This window comes from Aythya ferina (assembly GCF_964211825.1).
Source record: "Aythya ferina genome assembly, chromosome: 1".
In the NCBI taxonomy this organism is placed as follows: Eukaryota; Metazoa; Chordata; class Aves; order Anseriformes; family Anatidae; genus Aythya; species Aythya ferina.
This window is the reverse complement of record NC_140296.1, coordinates 912,099-928,234: the sequence shown is the minus strand read 5'-3', so window position 1 is coordinate 928,234 and position 16,136 is coordinate 912,099. Positions and strand designations below refer to the sequence as shown.

At 69.1% G+C, this 16,136-nt stretch overlaps 1 protein-coding gene across 2 annotated transcripts; it reads right to left on the bottom strand.

The window, feature by feature from the left end:
- Positions 1-297: 297 nt before the first annotated feature.
- INPPL1 (inositol polyphosphate phosphatase like 1) lies at positions 298-14,463 on the bottom strand. 2 transcript variants are annotated; one of them, XM_084494118.1, is made up of 28 exons: positions 14,252-14,463; positions 9,736-9,799; positions 9,090-9,240; positions 8,884-9,004; positions 8,310-8,447; positions 8,139-8,229; positions 7,853-7,942; positions 7,673-7,771; positions 7,397-7,547; positions 7,153-7,259; positions 6,960-7,062; positions 6,673-6,869; positions 6,228-6,345; positions 5,150-5,246; positions 4,863-5,001; positions 4,664-4,763; positions 4,491-4,579; positions 4,314-4,395; positions 4,133-4,222; positions 3,900-4,013; positions 3,725-3,813; positions 3,542-3,629; positions 3,289-3,444; positions 3,106-3,190; positions 2,797-2,946; positions 1,997-2,681; positions 692-822; positions 298-590 (listed from the first exon to the last, which is right to left on the bottom strand). In XM_084494118.1, exons 1-28 carry the CDS (start codon positions 14,410-14,412, stop codon positions 500-502), a joined length of 3,777 nt encoding a protein of 1,258 aa, XP_084350244.1. In that variant the 5' UTR covers positions 14,413-14,463; the 3' UTR covers positions 298-499. The 2 variants fall into 2 exon arrangements, with proteins under 2 accessions (XP_084350244.1, XP_084350245.1); XM_084494119.1 differs by lacking the exon at positions 2,797-2,946.
- Positions 14,464-16,136: the final 1,673 nt, after the last annotated feature.

Genomic DNA, 16,136 nt, shown 5'->3' with positions numbered 1-16,136 from the left:
CCCCCACCCTGTGGGTGCCCCCCCCACGGCATCAGAAGGCACTTGGGTACCAGCCCTGCACGCACCGGGCTGTAATGGGACCTCTTCTTCCTCCTCCTCCTCCTCCTCCTCCTCCTCCTCCTCCTCCTCTTCCTCCCTGCCGGGGGCTGCGCTGGGAGCAGGGGGCACCCAACCCTCTCCGGACACCCCCAGGGCTCCCCCTAATCCCCCCCCCAACCCCCCTCAAAAAAAAAACCAAAAAAGCAGGACCACCCCCAGCTGAGCGCGTGCCCCTTCTCCCAATAAATAAGAAATAACTTAAAACGCTGGGGGGGGGCCCCCACTTTAGGGACCCCCCCGTGAAATTGTCTGACCAGCACCCGCCGCCCCTCGCCCCTCTGCTTTGCCCCCCGGTGTCACCCCAATGCCCTGGGGGGGGGCTGCTGGTGATGTGGGGGGGCTGCTGGTGATGGGGGGGGGCTGCTTGTGATGGGGGGGTCCCCGGGGGGGTCCCCGGTGGCTACTTTCTGAGCTGCAGGCTCTCCAAGAGGACGCGTTTGTGGCCGGGGTCGAGGACGCCAGCCTCCTCCAGGTCCTCCTCCGTGATATCGCTGCCGAATTGGGGAGAGAGGGGGGGGGGGGCGCAGGGGTCAGGCACCCGGTGACCCCCTGACCCCCCTCTGGGTGTCCCCAACCTCGGGATTGCCCCCACCTGAGGAACTCGAGGTCGTCCCAGCCGTTGTGCAGCAGCCCCTGCTCGTACCTCTCCAGCCCCATGGCCCGCAGCCACTCGCCCACGCTGGACTCGCCGGCGCCCGCGCCGCGACCCGCCTGGCACAGAGCCTGGAAAGGGGGGGCAGGGGGGGGGGAAAAGGGGGGTGTAGGGGGGGAAAAGGGGGTGTAAGGTGGGGAAAGGGGGTGTAAGGTGGGCAAAGGGGGTGTAAGGTGGGCAAAGGGGGGCGCCGGGGGGGTGGAAATGGGGCGCCAGGGGGGTGGAAATGGGGCGCAGGGCGTGCGCCCATGCTGGCGCCGGTGGGGATGGCGCACCCCGTGCCGTGCTCCTCTGCTGTGCCACATCCCCATCGCCCACCTCCCATCCCCAAAGCCCCCATCCCCCAAAAACCCCATCCCCAAAGTCCCCATCCTCCAAAGCCCCATCCACCAAAAACCCCATCCCCAAAACCCCCATCCTCAAGACCCCATGCCCAAAGCCCCCTTCCCCGAAACCCCAAAGCCCCCAAACCCCCAGCCCCCAAACCCCATCCCCCCAAACCTCATCCCCGAAGCCCCCATCCCCCAAACCCCCATCCCCCAAAAACCCCGTCCTCAAAAACCCAGCCCCAAGACCCCCATCGCTGAAACCCCTTCCCCAAAGCCTCTTCCCCCAAAACCCCCAGCCCCCAAACTGCATCCCCAAATCCCCAATTCCCCAAATCCCCATCCCCAAAGCCCCCAGCCCCCAAACCTCCACCCTCCAAACCCCATCCCCAAAACCCTCATCCCCAAAGCCCCCATCCCCCAAAACCCCCATCCCCAAGATGCCCATCCCTGAAACCCCATTCCCAAAACCTCATCCCCAAAGCGCCCATCCCCAAAACCCCCATCCCTGAAGCCCCCATCCCCCAAAACCACATCCGCAAAGCCCCAATTCCCCAAAACCACATCCCCAAAACCCCCTTCCCTGAAACCCCCAGCCCCCAAATCCCATCCCCGAAGCCCCCATCCCCAAAAACCCCCATCCCCACTCCATCCTGGGCAGGGCTGCTTGGGGACCCCCCCCAGGGCTGTGCCCCCCCCCCACCATCCCCAGCTCAATTTTGCGCCCCCAGCCCCCATCACACCACCCCCAAACCACCCCTTATTGCCCCCCCCCCCAAAAAAAAAAACCCACATCCACCCTCCCAGCACCCCAGGAACAGAGCCGGACGGGGGGGGGCTGTCACCACCCACCAACCTCCCCCAAAAAAAACAACCGGGGGTCCCCCCCCCGTGCCCCCCCCCTCCCCAAAAAACCCACCTCCTCGGCCAGGTCCTCCTCGATGCTCTCCCGGATGCAGTGGGGGGGGAAGGCGAGGGGGCGGCCGAAATCGGGGTGCAGGCAGCGGGGGGGCAGCTCCAGACGCCCCTTACCCAGCAGCTGGGGAGGGGGGGGACCCCCCCGCGCCCCCCCCTCCCGCCCCCTGCCGTAGTCCACCTCGCTCAGCGTCTTGGCCATCTGCAGCACGGAGCAGGAGCGATCGTCCCGCAGCCCCCCCCCGGCTCCCGGGGGGGTCCCCCCGGGGGTCTCCATCCCGAATCCGGCCGCCCCGGTGGGCAGGGGGGGTCTGGGGTGCAGCTTGGGAGGGGGGGGCTCGCAGGACGCGCCCCCCAGCAGCTCCTTGGCGCTGGCGTAGAAGGGGGTCTCGGCCACCTCCAGCTCCCGGGGCAGGGGTGGGGGGGGGAAATCGGGGGGGGGCAGAGCCCCGGGGCTGGGGTCTTCGTCCGAGGAGCTCTCCTCGGCGCGGCTGGGCGGGGGGGGCCCGGCCGAGGGGTGCCGGCGGCGTTCGGGGGCCCCCGCCTTGCCCTTGGGGACGGGGGGCTTGCCGGGGGTGTCGGGGGCCAGCAGCTGGTGGGGGACCCCCTCCAGCACGTAGTAGGCGGGGTTGTTGAAGCTGTTTTTCAGTGGCCCCCCCGATGGCTCCGCTGAGGGCTCCGGCTTGGATCTGAGGGCAAAAAGGGTGATTGGGAAGGGGGGGGCACAGGGGGCTGCGGCGTGCCCCCCGACCCCTAACCCTAACCCTAACCCTGACCCCCCCCTCTCTGCGTGCCCGCGCTCACCGGCTCGGCGCAGCCTCGTCCCGGGAGGTGCCGCGGTGTGGGGCGGGGGGGCGGGCGGCCAGGGGGGCGCTGCCCTTCTCGGGCTCCTCAGGGGGCTTCGCCGGGGGGGCCGCGGGCGGCTCTGCCCCCGTGGGTTTCCTCCCCGCAGACCTGGGGCGGGGGGGGCGAGAAGCATCGGGGCATGGTGCTGCATCCTGCAGGGATGCTCTGAGCATCGCCGGGCTCTGCCTGCACGATGCTCACCGCCCCCCCAGCCCCCCCCAGAAGCCCCCCCAAGCCCCCCAGGGTGGTCTCCAAGCCCCCCCTTACTTGGCGTAATCCTGCGTGGCTCTGGCACCCAGCGGCGCCTTCCCCTTGCCCGCCGCCGCCTCGTCCTTATCAACGCTGATCCACTCTGCCAAGGGACAGGGAAAGAGGGGGGGGCTCAGAGGGAGCCCCCACACACCCCCCCAGCCCCCCAAAAACCCCCCCGGGCCCCCCCCCCATGCTCACCGTAGAGCCGCTCGCGGGTGCCCATGCGCTCGGCGGGCACGCGCACCTTCATGGAGCCGCGGATGTTGCCGGTCTCCTCGCCGCGGTGGGCCAGGTAGGTGAGGAACTGCTGCGCCGTGCTGCCGATCATCGACTTGAGCGCGATCACACACTCACCTGGAGGGCGCGGGGAGGGCGAAATTTGGGGAGGGGGGGCCGTCAGGATGGGGGGTGCGAGGTCCCCGAGGGGCGCAGCGCGCCGGCGGCCACGCACCGTAGGACTCGTAGCCGTCGAGGGACTTGACGGTGAGCAGGAGGTGCTGGTCCTGCAGGTACTCGATCTCGGAGAGGATGGGCTTCAGCTGCGGGAGAGGAGACGATGGGGGTGGTGGGGGGCACGGAGGGGACCCCCGTGAACCCCCCCAGCTCGGCCCCGTGCGCCAGCGGGGACCCTCACCGTGGGGAGCTGCCGGGACGACCACTGCACCTTGAGGAAGTTGATGTTGTCGCTGCTCTGGCTGTCGTTCTCGAAGCTCTTCTTGAACTCTGCCAGGGGGAGAGCACGGTGCCAGCAGGTCCCCCAGGGACCCCCAACCCCGGGACGCCCCCCCCCACCCCCCCCAGGCGCTCACCTTCCAGGCAGGTGGAGTAAAACTCGATGAAGAACTTGGTGCGGCTCGCCGTCTTCACGATGGCCTCGATGCTCTCGAACTCGATGTACGCCTGGTCCGAGGATTTGGAGAGCCCTGCGGGCAGAGGGGAGCTGTGGGGACCCCCGGGGGCGTCCCCTTGTCCCCGCAGGGGTGGGGACGGGCCACCCGCGGGCACCCATTGGGGGGTGCAGGGGTGTAAGGGGCGCCCCCACCTTTCTTGGAGACGAACTGGGACGTCACCCCCACCTCGAAGGAGCCGAAAACGGGCGAGTGGTCGCTGGTCATGATGTCATCTGTGCACCCTGCGGCAGGAGGGGACAGCTCGGGTGGCCTGTCCCCGCGGGGGGGGTGGCCTGTCCCCAGCGCCTGTCCCCTGCCCCCCCCCACCCTCACCGTAGGCGTTGCAGTTGACGTGGGTCTCGGGGTAGGACTTCCAGAGGATGCGGTCGCACCAGGACGGGACGTTGGTGCGGACCTGGAGGGGCACCAGATGGGTTTTTTTTTGGGGGAAAAAGGATGGGATTAAGGCAAAACCTGCCTGGGGGGCCCCCACCCTCATCCAGCACCTACCCCCGTGGGCTTCTGCTTGTGCCACACGTAGGTGTCCCGCGAGCCGCGCTCGTAGCGGTACGTGGGGGGGAAGGTGATCTCCTCCTCGGCTGCCAGAGAGGAATTGGGGGGTCAGGGGGGCGCTGGAGCCACCCCCCCATCACCCAGTGACCCCCCCGGCCCCTCTCCCTCACCGAATCGCAGGAAAACCTTGTGCTTCTCCTTCTCCAGGTTGAGCTGATCCACCTTGAGCAGCGGCTCGAACTCCTTGCGGCTGATGTAGTTGAGGATCTCCTGCGGGGTAAAGCAGGACAGAAGGGGCTGGCACGGGGAGGGGGAGGGCACGCGGGCAGCCCCCCGGCCCCCGACGGCCACCCCGCGGCCCCCCAGCACCTGGATGTCCATGTCCAGGCGGTAGTTGAGGTCCCCGAACCAGAAGAGGTGGGTGAAGCGCAGCGAGATGTCGAAGGAGCTGAGCTGCTTGTCCCCCAGCGAGAGCAGCCGCAGGATGTCCAGGTAGTTCTGGTTCCTCCTGCCGGGGAAGCAGGCACAGGGACATCAGTGCACACACCTGGCACACGTGTGCAAGAGCCTGCACGCCCCCCCTGGGGACCTCTGCAGCCCCCAAAGCCCCGTGCCGGTCCCTCTCGGCGGTCCCCGCGCGGGGACACCCCCCTCACCTCGCCGTCTTCTCGTTGCCCGAGGTGAGGTGGCAGTTGACGAAGCCGAAGGAGGTGCCGTTGAACATGAAGGAGACGCCCACGGCGCCCTTGTTGCCTGCGGGGAGAGAGGAGGACGGGGGTTAGGATCGGGCCAGGCCATGGTGCTGATGGTGAGGAGGTGCCCCCGGGTTCTGGTGGGGGCACGGTGCCCACTGGGATGGTTTGCATGGGGTGCGCTGTGCCGAGAGCGCGTGCCCAAAGCCCTCCTTGTGCAATGCACACGTGCCCAGAGACCTCCCCGTGCAACACACGTGCACCCAGAGCGCTCCCCGGGTGGTGTACACACACCAGGGCTCCACCTTGTGCAATGCACACGCACCAAACCCCTGCCTTGTGCAATGCACACATGCCCAGAGCTCTCCCTGTGCAACACACGTGCACCCAGAGCACTCAATGTGCAAGACTTGTGCACCCAGAGCACTCCCTGGGTGATGTACACGCACCAGGGCTCCACCTTGTGCAATGCACACGCACCAAAACCCTGCCTCATGCAGTGCATGCACACCCAGAGCCCTCCCCATGAAACACACATGCACCCAGAGTCCTCCCCATGCAACACACGTGTGCCCAGAGCACTCCATGTGCAACACACGTGTGCCAAGAGCACTCCCCAGGTGGTGTACATGCACCCGGGCCCCACCTGGTGCAACACACACACACCAAAGTCCTGCCTCGTGCAGTGCATGCACACGTGCCCAGAGACCTCCCCGTGCAACACACGTGTGCCCAAAGTGCTCCCCAGGTTGTGTACACGCACCAGGGCTCCACCTTGTGCAATGCACACGCACCAAAACCCTGCCTCGTGCAATGCACAAATGCCCAGAGCCCTCCCCATGCAACACACGTGTGCCCAGAGCACTCCCCAGGTGATGTACACGCACCTGGGCCCCACCTCATGCAACGCACGCACACCAAAGCCCTGCCTCGTGCCGTGCATGCACACCCAGAGCCCTCCCCGTGCAACACACGTGCCCCTGGAGCCCCCCCGGTGCCAGGCCCTGAGCAGCAACACCCGGGCACGCGCCCCGCCACCTACCCAGCGTGTTGGCGATCCCCGTCTTGACGCTGGAGGTGCTGACGTGGCTGATGCGGTTCTCGTGCTCCGGCTTCACCAGCACCACCACTTTGATGTTCCACAGGGACTGCATGGCCACCTGGGGGCCGCGGGCCGTGAGACCCCACGGAGGACACCCCGTGGAGAGGAAACCCCCGCCCCGAGCCGTGACCGCGGTGCGCACCGGGCGCCAACACAGCCACCCCCCGGCTGCACCCACGCTGCCAGCAGCCCCCTCCAGTGCCCCCCGCACCCAAAGGTGGGCTCCTGCCACATGGCAGATGAGCAGTGGCAGGGGATGGCTGCGGCACCGGGGACCACGACAGCTCCAAGCGCCCCAGCACCGCGTGCGCCCGCCCCAAAGCACCCGGTGCCGGCACAGCCAGGGTACCCCCGGCTCCCTGGGGGGGGGGCAGGGGGCTCCTACCGGGCGGTACTCGATCTCGGTGAAGTCCTTGAGCACGGCGCGGAGGAAATCCACCCACTCCTTGTCCCCCATGGAGTTCTCCTGCGTGCCGAAGACGTAGATGTCGTGGGGGATGCTGACCGTCACCTCGTCCAGCGTCTTGCCCAGCCCCTTGGAGGTGAACCAGGAGGTGATGCTCTTGGGCGGGGGAACGCTGCCTGTGGAGGGGGGGGCACAGTCAGAGGGGGGGGCTGCCCACGCTCAGCCCTTGCAGCCCCCCCAGGCACGGGAGCCGTGGCGCCGCTCACCCATGTTCCAGGTGCCGATGAAGATGGAGATCATGTCGGGCTCGTCCTGGTGCGAGTGCTTGTTCTTCATCAGCTGCAGCAGCTGGCAGAAAGCCTCCCGCTTCTGGGGGGGGGCAGGCGGTGAGCCCCCCAGCCCCACAGGGACCGGTGATGCCCCCCCCGGTGCCCACCACCCCCTGGGAACCCCACGCACCCGGGCGCTGACGAAGACGAAGTCCTTGCGCTGCGTCTTGTCCTTCTCCTTCTCGAAGACGATGCCCAGCTTGTTCTGCACCCGCTGCGACTTGATCAGCTGCCGGACTGGGGGGGTGGGGGGCAGAGGGGAATCAGAGAGGTGCCGAGCCCCGTGGGGGGGTGTCCAGACCACTGCGGGGTGCCGAGGATCCCCAAAACCACCACCAGCAGCACGCAGCGCTGCGCCCAGGGGCCCCGCTCACTCTTGTCGTGGGTGAAGGTGTTCCAGTCCTCCTGCGAGTCCTTCTGCTTCTTCAGCACCACCAGCTTGCCGCCCTCCACGTCCACGCTCAGCGTGTACTTCTGCGACTTGCCGATCTTGGTCAGGTCCCCCAGGGTGACGTCCAGCTTCACCTGCGGGCGCGCACTGGGTGCTGAGGCTGCCAGCCCGGGGAGGTCCCCCTGGAGCCAGGTGGGGGCTGGGGACGTCCCCCCGGGGCTGGGGATGTCCCCCTGGGTACCACGCTCCCGGGACTCACCTCGAAGGTCTGCACGGGGATGCTCTTGGCTTTGCGGGAGAGGGGCTGCGCCGGGGGGGCCGGGGTGGCCGAGCTCATCTCCTGCAGGGCTTTGAGCGCCTGGGGGGAGAGCCCAGCGTGGCCGTGAGCTCCCAGCCCCTGCCCGGCCCCCCCGGCACGGCCGCCCACCCCAAAGCTCACCTTCTTCTCGATGCTGGAGAGGAAATCCTTCAGCACGGACAGCTTCAGCACCAGGCTCTCCAGCTCCTGCTCCCCGCTCTGCGGCGCCGTCTGGAAGCCCCGGGGTGTCACAGCCCCCGGACGGGACCCCCAGCCCCCAGCGCCCACCACCCCAACCCCCTGGGATGGACAGGATGAGGAGGACACCCCCCTGCCACCCAAGTGCTGTGGGCACCGTGGGCACCTCAGCCTGCCCCAGGGGACCCCGGGGAGCCACCGCCGCGCCCCCGCGCCCTCGCCCCCTCACCTGCTGCAGGATTTTGGAGACCATGGGGGAGCTCTGCTGGTCGAACACCTTGGAGAGGATCTCCAGCCCCGCCAGCACCTTGTCCACCTCGCTGCAGGGAGAGGGTGGGCGTCAGTGAGGTGGCACAACGTCCGTCTGTCCGCCCGTCCGTCCCCAGCACGCGGCGCCCACCTGTGCAGCCGCTTGCAGGAGGTGACCAGGGTCTTGTTGAGGTGGGGCAGGCTGCTGGCCCCCGCCTTCACCGCCTCCAGGTCCAGCGTGTAGCTGCCCTTCAGGTACTCGTGGGAGATGCTGGTGAGGCCGTTGGTGCTGCAGGGGGAGCCGGGTGAGGGACACAGCAGGGACGGGCACGGTGGCACCGTGGGGATGTGGGGACGGGCACGGTGGCACCGTGGGGACGGACACGGTGATGCCATGGGGACATGGGGATGGGCATGGTGACACTGTGGGGATGTGGGGACGGGCACGGTGACACCGTGCGGATGTGGGGACGGGCATGGTGACACCCTGGGGACGTGGGGATGGGCACGGTGACACGGTGGGGACGTGGGGACTGGCACGGTGACGCCCTGGGCACATGGGGATGGGCGCAGTGACACCGTGGGGACGTGAGGATGGGCACAGTGATGCCCTGGGGGGCGTGGGGACAGGCACGGTGATGCCCTGGGGATATGGGGACAGGCATGGTGACACCGTGGGGACATAGGGACGGGCATGGTGACACCGTGGGGTCATGGCTCCTCACCTCTCCGCCGCCGCCTCGGGCACCACCGGCCCCGGGCTGCCGGGGCTGAGCCCCACGGAGGAACCCGAGAAGCTGCTGGAGCCGGAGCGCGGGGGCAGGGGGGGCTTCTCGTCCTCGCCATCTGCAAGGCAGCGGGGTGGGCGTCACGGCACCGGCGGGCACAGGGACCCCCGGGGTGGGGGGATTAGAGGGGCCACCCCGCGTACCCGAGTAGTCCCTGTCCTCCGCGCTCTCCTTCTCCTTCTCCCTCTCGACGGCGAAGAGCAGGGTGCAGACCAGCCCCTGGTTGGGCTGCAGGTACAGGGCGATCAGCTCGCTCAGCGTCTTGAAGCGCCTCACCTGCACGCCCTGCGACGTCTGTGGGGACACGGCCACCGTCACCGCCCCGTTTTGGGGTGCCTGGGGCGCGCGCTGAGGCGGGGACGGGGATGGGGACGGGGGCGCCGGCCACGCCGGCTGGCACAGCACGGGGAGCACGCAGCCGGAGCCCGGCCGGCAGCCATCCCGCTGCCTCCTCCCTGCCGGGGGCGGCTCTTTCCTGTCTGCCCGCTCGGCACAAAGGGGCTTCTGTTGCTCTAAAAATACGCGGCGGCGCGGGGCCGGCCAAGAGCAGCAGCGCCGAGGCGCCCGGCTGCGCCGCGAGGCCGTGCGCTCGTGGCACGGGGACGAGCCCTGCACCCCCCCCTGCACCCCCCCCACCAGGCAGGGAGCCCCCGGAGGCCCCCATCCTGTGCAAACAGGAGCACAGCGGGGGTCCCCCGCTCCGCCGAGCGCCCCCAGACTCTTTGGTGATGTCCAGCCCCCACGGTGGGGTGTCCCCGGGGGTCCCCGCGGTGTCCCCGTGCCGCCCACCTGCACGGCCAAGAAGTCCTCGTCGTCGGGCAGGATGCGGTACGTGTGGACGTGCTTCTGGAACCTGCAGGGAGCCGAGGAGCAGGCGTCAGGATGGGGACCCCCGCGGGAGCTCGGCCACCTCCCGCAGCCTGCGGGGTCCCCCAAAACCGGGGGGAGCAGCAGACCCCACCCTGAGGGCACCCCGTGCCACCAGCCGGGCGGGGAGCCCCAAACACAAAGCCGGGTGCGCTCGCTCAGCTCCGGCACCAGCACCTCGTGCAACGAGCTGCCCGGCCTCAACGCAGCTCACGGGGGGCTCCTGCCCTCCCCCAGAGCCCTCTCCCCAAGGGGGGGGCACGCACCAGGCTCTCCCCATATCCCCAGGCCACGCAGCGGGGCCGTGCACATCCCGAAACGGGCAGGGAGCCGCTGGCAGCGGGCGGCCAGGAAGCAATCTGCTTTCCCCTGGAAGCGCACAGGAACCGGGGCCACGATCCCGGGGCAGGGGGTGACGGGCGCCGATGAGAGACGGGGGTGCCGGAGCCGTGGGGAGGGGGGGGACCCCACGCCCACCGTGCGCTCCCCGCGGGTGCTGCCCACCCGGGACGCTCGGCTGCGGCGCTGCAGGGGGTGACACCCCCTCCCCTTTAGACCCCCAAGCAGACCACCCCCTCACCCAGGGTGGCCCCCCGAGGTGGCCGTCGCGGTCTCTCCGCGTGCCACGGGGGCCGTCCTGCCAGCGCCTCGCCCCACGCTCCCGGAAGGAACTCTAAAAATACGGCTGGCACCGAAACGCCGCACCAAAATAAACCCTGCGGGGACGGGGGAGCCACGGGACGGCCGAGCCCTGCGGGAGGCAGCGGGACACGGGGGGGGGGACACCCCCGTGCCAAAACCCCGGCACTCAGGACCCCCCCAGGGTGCTGCTGTTGGTGGCCGTCCCCCGGTGCCAGTGGTTGGGACGGTGGCTCCCAGGCTGGCCCCCGGCCACGGGACGTGCAGAGGTGACCGGGAGGGTGTCACCACGCCAGGGCCACCGGGTAGAGGGACACGGCCCGGCCACGGGGCTGGGGGGCGGCCACCGGGGCCACTGGGGCCACCAGGGCAGGAGCTGTCCCCGTGGCACTGTCCCGGTGCCACCAGGGCGCACGGGGAGGACGAGGTGTCCTGGGGCAGAGCTGGGGGTGTTTGGGGTCACTGCGCAGCAGGGTGCCCCCAGGGCACCCCCCCCATGCCCCGTGATGCCCCTCCAGTGCCACAAGCACCCCCATAATAAAAGGACCCCCCCGTTCCTTAGGCTCCCCCCCCCCCAACACGGGGGGTTATTCCGCCTCCGGAGGCAGGAACAGCCCCAAGGTGTCAGTGCTGGGGGGGCTGCAGGTGCCAGTGGTCCCAAATCAGCCCCCCCACACCTGAACCCCACCCCCCAACAGCCATGGGGAGCCCTATGTCCCATATGGGACATGGGGAACCCCCCCCCCAGATTTGGAGGGGGGGTCCTGCATGGGAAACCCTGCTGGGGGGGCAAAGGGGGGGCATATGGGGAGCCCCAGCTGAGATCCTGGGTGGCTACAAGGGGGGGACCCCAGATTTGGGGAGGGGGGACAGAGGTGGGAGGCACGCGGGGAACCCCATGCTGGGGGCAGGGGGCTCCACGCAGGAAATCCCGGGGGGGGGGCACACAGAGAGCCCCAGCTGGGGGGGTCTCAAGGGGTCTCCATGGGGAGCCCCGAGCTCCACACCAGGAACCCCAGCGGGAAGAGGGGGCGCACGGGGAGGTGTAAGGGACCCCCCCTCACAGGGGTCGGTCCGGGGGGGTCCCGGGGGGGGCTCAGGGCAGCCCCCTCCCCCTCGGCTCAGCCCCGCTGCGCTCGTGGCCGTCTCTGTGACTAATCCTGGCGGCCGGGGAGCTGCACAAAGAGCCTTTATGTGGGCACACGGCCGGACACGGGGCCCCCCCGGCACCCTGCTGCAGCCCCCCCGAGCCGCCCTCACCCCATAACATCCCCCAGCACCCAAGGGTGGGGAGGTCACACCCCCGGGGGTCCCCGCTCCGAGGGTCCCCGGTGCGTTATTCCCCGTTAATCACCGGAGAGGGGGGGCTCGAGCCTGGCCCCACCGCCCCAAGGGGACCCCCACGGGGACCCCAAACGCCACCGCTCGCCCCAAAAGCAGCCGGAGGGGGGGGGTCCCCAGCACCGGGCCCCCCCCCCGGTAGCACCGCCGGCACCCACGGCACCCGGCACGGGGAGCGCCACGGCGGCCGGTGCCGGCGGCAGGGTTAAAGGAAGCCGGCGCTGCCGGGATCCCGGCGCAGTTCCCCTTCCTCCTCCTGCCCCCGCAGCTATTTTTAGGCCCCCAGCCGCTCTCTGGGGCCGGGCAGCCGGGAAGGGGGGGGCCCAGACCCCCCCCCACCCCACACACACACACACACACCCTGGGGCTGGGGGCTCGGAGAGGGGGAGCCCGGGTGGCACAGGGGGGGTGCCCATGGGGTGAGGGTGCCCGTGGGTAGGGGGGTGGCGGCACGGTGAGGGTGCGTGGCTGGGGAGGGGGGGGGGACACCGCCAAACCTGGGGGGGGGGGGACACACCGTGGCCCCACCAAGGCAGGGCAGGAGGCGCCGTGGTGGCCACGTGGCCAGGAGCCGACCCCGCAGGAGCCCACGGCCAGGCCAGCCCCGGGGAGGGGGCCACGTGCCGTGACCGCGGCACCCAAAGGTGCGCCCCCGGGGCAGGGCTGGCGGCGACCCCACGCCGTCCCCGCTGCTTCCCCCGTGGGGTTTTGCCCCGTTTGCCCCACGCAGCTGTCGCCCACGGGCTCCTTCCCAGGCGCCCTCGCCGCCACGCGGCGCCGCCTGCCCCAAAAACCACATCAAGGTGCCCGGCCCCGAGCGTCCCCGGCGCGTGCCACGGCCGTGCCACCCCGGCCCCGGGCTGTGCCGAGGGGTTTGGGGTCGGCCTGGCCCCCCCCTCACCACGCGGGGTGGTGCCCCGAGGCCAGCGGGTAGGGTGGTGGCACCGTGGGGACGTGGGGTGGCCACCCAAGGGACCCCCACCCCGCTCACGGCGCTTGCCCCAAGGCCACCGTGCGCCCGTGGCGGGTGGCACAACGTCCCCGCAGCCCGGGGAGGGGGGCGATGCCACAGGGCCCCCCCACGGGTGGCCCTGCGCCCTGGTGGCCCCATGGGGTGGCCCTGTGGGGTGGCCACCCTGGCGGACCCCCAGCCAGCCGCCGGGGTCAGGCCCGTCCCAGCTGTCCCCTGCCTCGGTGTCCCCACGCTGCCCCCCCCACCCAGGAGGGAAGGGGGTGGGGGAGACCCCCCCCACAAGACCCCAAAAGGACCCCAGGGTGCTGGTTGGGGTCCAGTTGGGATCCTGGCGCCCATCTGATCCCAACCGGGGGGGCTCTGGGGGGCCCCCCCCCATGCCCATCACCCCCATGCCCATCACCCCCAGCCCCAAACTGTGCCCGTTCCCCCCCCAGGTGCCGGGTCCCCCCATAACACCAGCAGCCCCCACACCCAGTGCCCCCCCGTGCCCCCCAATTGCCGGTAACCCCCCCATGTGTGCCCCCCCCCCCATTTTCTCACCAAGCCCCTGGGTGCCAGTGACCCCCCCCAGTGCCTCGTGCCCCCCTGGCACCCCCCGGTCTCATTAAACCCCCCCAAGTCCCGATCTCCCCCTGTCTCCCATTCACCCCCCCGGGTCCCAATCACCCCCCCAAGGTCCTGATCCCAATCCCGGTCCCGTTCTGCCCCCCAGCTCTCATTACCCCCCAGGGTCCCGTTGCCCCCCCCGAGCCCCGTTCCCCCCGGTGCCCCCTGTGCCCCCCCGTGCCCCGGTCCCCTCTTTTCCCCCCCCCGGTGCCCGTTCTGCCCCCAAGTCCCGGTCCCGGTCCCGTTGCCCCCCCCGGTTCCCGGTGCCCCCCCCTTTCCCCGTTCCCCCCCGATCCCCCCATTCTGCCCCCGGGTCCCTCCCTGGTCCCATTCCCCCCCCCGTTCCCCATTCCCCCCCCGTCCCCCCCGGTCCCATTGCCCCCCCCCGTTCCCCATTCCCTCCCCATTCACCCCCCGTTTCGCGGTGCCCCCCCCATGTCCCGGTGCCCCCCCGGTGCCTGTTCTCCCCCCAAGTCCCGTTCCCTCCCCGTTCCCCCCCCGATCCCCGTTCCCCCCCCGTTGCCCCCCCATGCCCCGATCCCCCCGGTCCCCCCGTTCTCCCCCCGTTCCCTGTTACCCCCCCGGTTCCCGGTGCCCCCCCCGGTACCCCCCCATGTCCCGATCCCCCCCCCGTTCCCCGTTCACCCCCCGTCCCCCCCCCGTTCCCCATTCCCCCCCGGTCTCCCCATTCCCCCCCCATTCCCCGTTACCCCCCCATCCCCCCCCGATCCCCATTCCCCCCCCATTCCCCCCCCATTCCCCGTTTCCCCCCCCATTCCCCGTTTCCCCCCCCATCCCCCCCCCATTCCCCATCCCCCCCCGGTCTCCCCATCCCCCCCCCACCCCCCCCCACCCCCCGTGCCCCCCCTCACTCACAGCACACACAGCGCGTACGCCCCCGCCACGCTCTCGCTGTCCCGCACCAGGAAGCTGCCGTCGCGCCCGGCCCGGGCCAGCAGCTCCTCGGCCCCCGCCCGGCTCAGGTCCCGGTGGTACCAGGGCGGTGCCGACCCCCCCGGGACCCCCGCACCCGCCATGGCTCCGCCGAGCTGGGGACACGGGGTTGGGGGTGGGGGGGGGGTCGCTGAGGGGGGGGGGGGGGGGGGGAGAAACGAGCGGAGCCCCACGGTGGGGGGGGGGGGGGGGGAATAGGCGGGGAGGGGCGGGGGCACCGGCAGGGGGCGGGGGGGGCACCGATGGGGCGGGGAGAGGGGGGAGGAGGGGCGGGGGGAGGGGTTGGTGGGGGGGTGGGGGAGGGAGGGGCGAAGGGGGGGGGGAGGTAACGAGGGGGGGGGAAGGGGGGGGTGGGGCGGGGAAAGGGAGGGGTGGGGAGGGAAGGAGGGCGGATCGGCACGGATCGGCACGGATCGGAACGATTCAGAGGAGTTTGGCACGGTTCAGCACGGTTTGGCACGGTTCAGCACGATTCGGAGGAGTGTGGCACAGTTTGGCGCAGATTGGCACGGTTCGGCACAGTTCAGCACAGCTGAGAACAGTTTGGCACGGTTCAGCACGGTTCAGAACAGCTTAGCACGGTTCGGCGAAGTTCAGCACGGTTCAGAACAGTTTGGCACAGTTTGGCATGGTTCGGCACGGTTTGGTGCAACTCAGCACGGTTCAGCACAGTTTGGCACGGCTCAGCGCAGTTCAGCACGGTTCAGCACGGTTCAGAACAGTTTGGCACGGTTTGGCATGGTTCAGCACGGTTTGGCGCAGATCAGCATGGTTCGGCACAGTTCAGAACTGTTCAGCACGGTTTGGCACAGTTCGGCACGGTTCAGAACGATTCAGAACAGTTTAGCACGGTTCGGCATGATCCAGCATGATTCAGCACTGTTCAGCACAGTTCAGAACTGTTTAGCACGGTTCAGCACGGTTCAGAACAGTTTGGCACAGTTTGGCATGGTTCAGCACAGTTTGGTGCAGATCAGCACAGCTCAGCACGGTTCAGAACAGTTCAGAGCAGTTTGGCACGGTTCAGAACAGTTTGGCACAGTTTGGCATGGTTTGGCACGGTTTGGTGCAGATCAGCACAGTTCAGCATGGTTCAGAACAGTTTAGCACAGTTTGGCACAGATTGGCACGGTTCAGCACAGTTCAGCATGGTTCAGAAGTGTTTAGCACGGTTCAGCACAGCTCAGCACGGTTCAGCACAGTTCAGAACAGTTTGGTACAGTTTGGCATGGTTCGGCACAGTTTGGCGCAGATTGGCACGGTTCGGCACGGTTCAGAACAGTTTAGCACGGTTTGGCGAAGTTCAGCATGATTCAGAAGTGTTTAGCATGGTTCAGAACAGTTTGGCACGGTTCAGCACGGTTCAGAGGAGTTTGGCACAGTTTGGCGCAGATTGGCACGGTTCGGCACTGTTCAGCATGGTTCAGAACTGTTTAGCATGGTTTGGCACACACAGTTCGGCATGGTTCAGAACGATTCATAACAGTTTAGCACAGTTCAGCATGGTCCAGCATGATTCAGCACTGTTTAGCACAGTTCAGAACTGTTTAGCACGGTTCAGCACGGTTCAGAACTGTTTGGCACAGCTCGGCATGGTTCGGCACAGCTTGGCATGGTTCAGCACGGCTCGGCACAGTTCAGAACGGTTTAGAGCAGTTCAGCACGGTTCAGAACAGTTTGGCACAGTTTGGCACGGTTCAGTTTGGCACAGTTTGGCATGGTTCCGTACGGTTTGGTGCAGATCGGCACGGTTTGGCACAGTTCAGCATGGTTCAGAAGTGTTTTGCACAGTTCAGCACGGTTCAGC

Bases quoted from the DNA above. Each gene is read 5' to 3' on its own strand.
- INPPL1 (XM_084494118.1), bottom strand. From the start codon at position 14,412: ATGGCGGGTGCGGGGGTCCCGGGGGGGTCGGCACCGCCCTGGTACCAC. The intron at 9,005-9,089 runs GTACGCGGGGTG...GCTGCCTTGCAG, and splicing joins GGAGGACAGGGACTACTCGG to ATGGCGAGGACGAGAAGCCC. The intron at 4,223-4,313 runs GTGAGGGTGGGG...CTCCTGCCGCAG, and splicing joins CGTCAACTGCAACGCCTACG to GGTGCACAGATGACATCATG.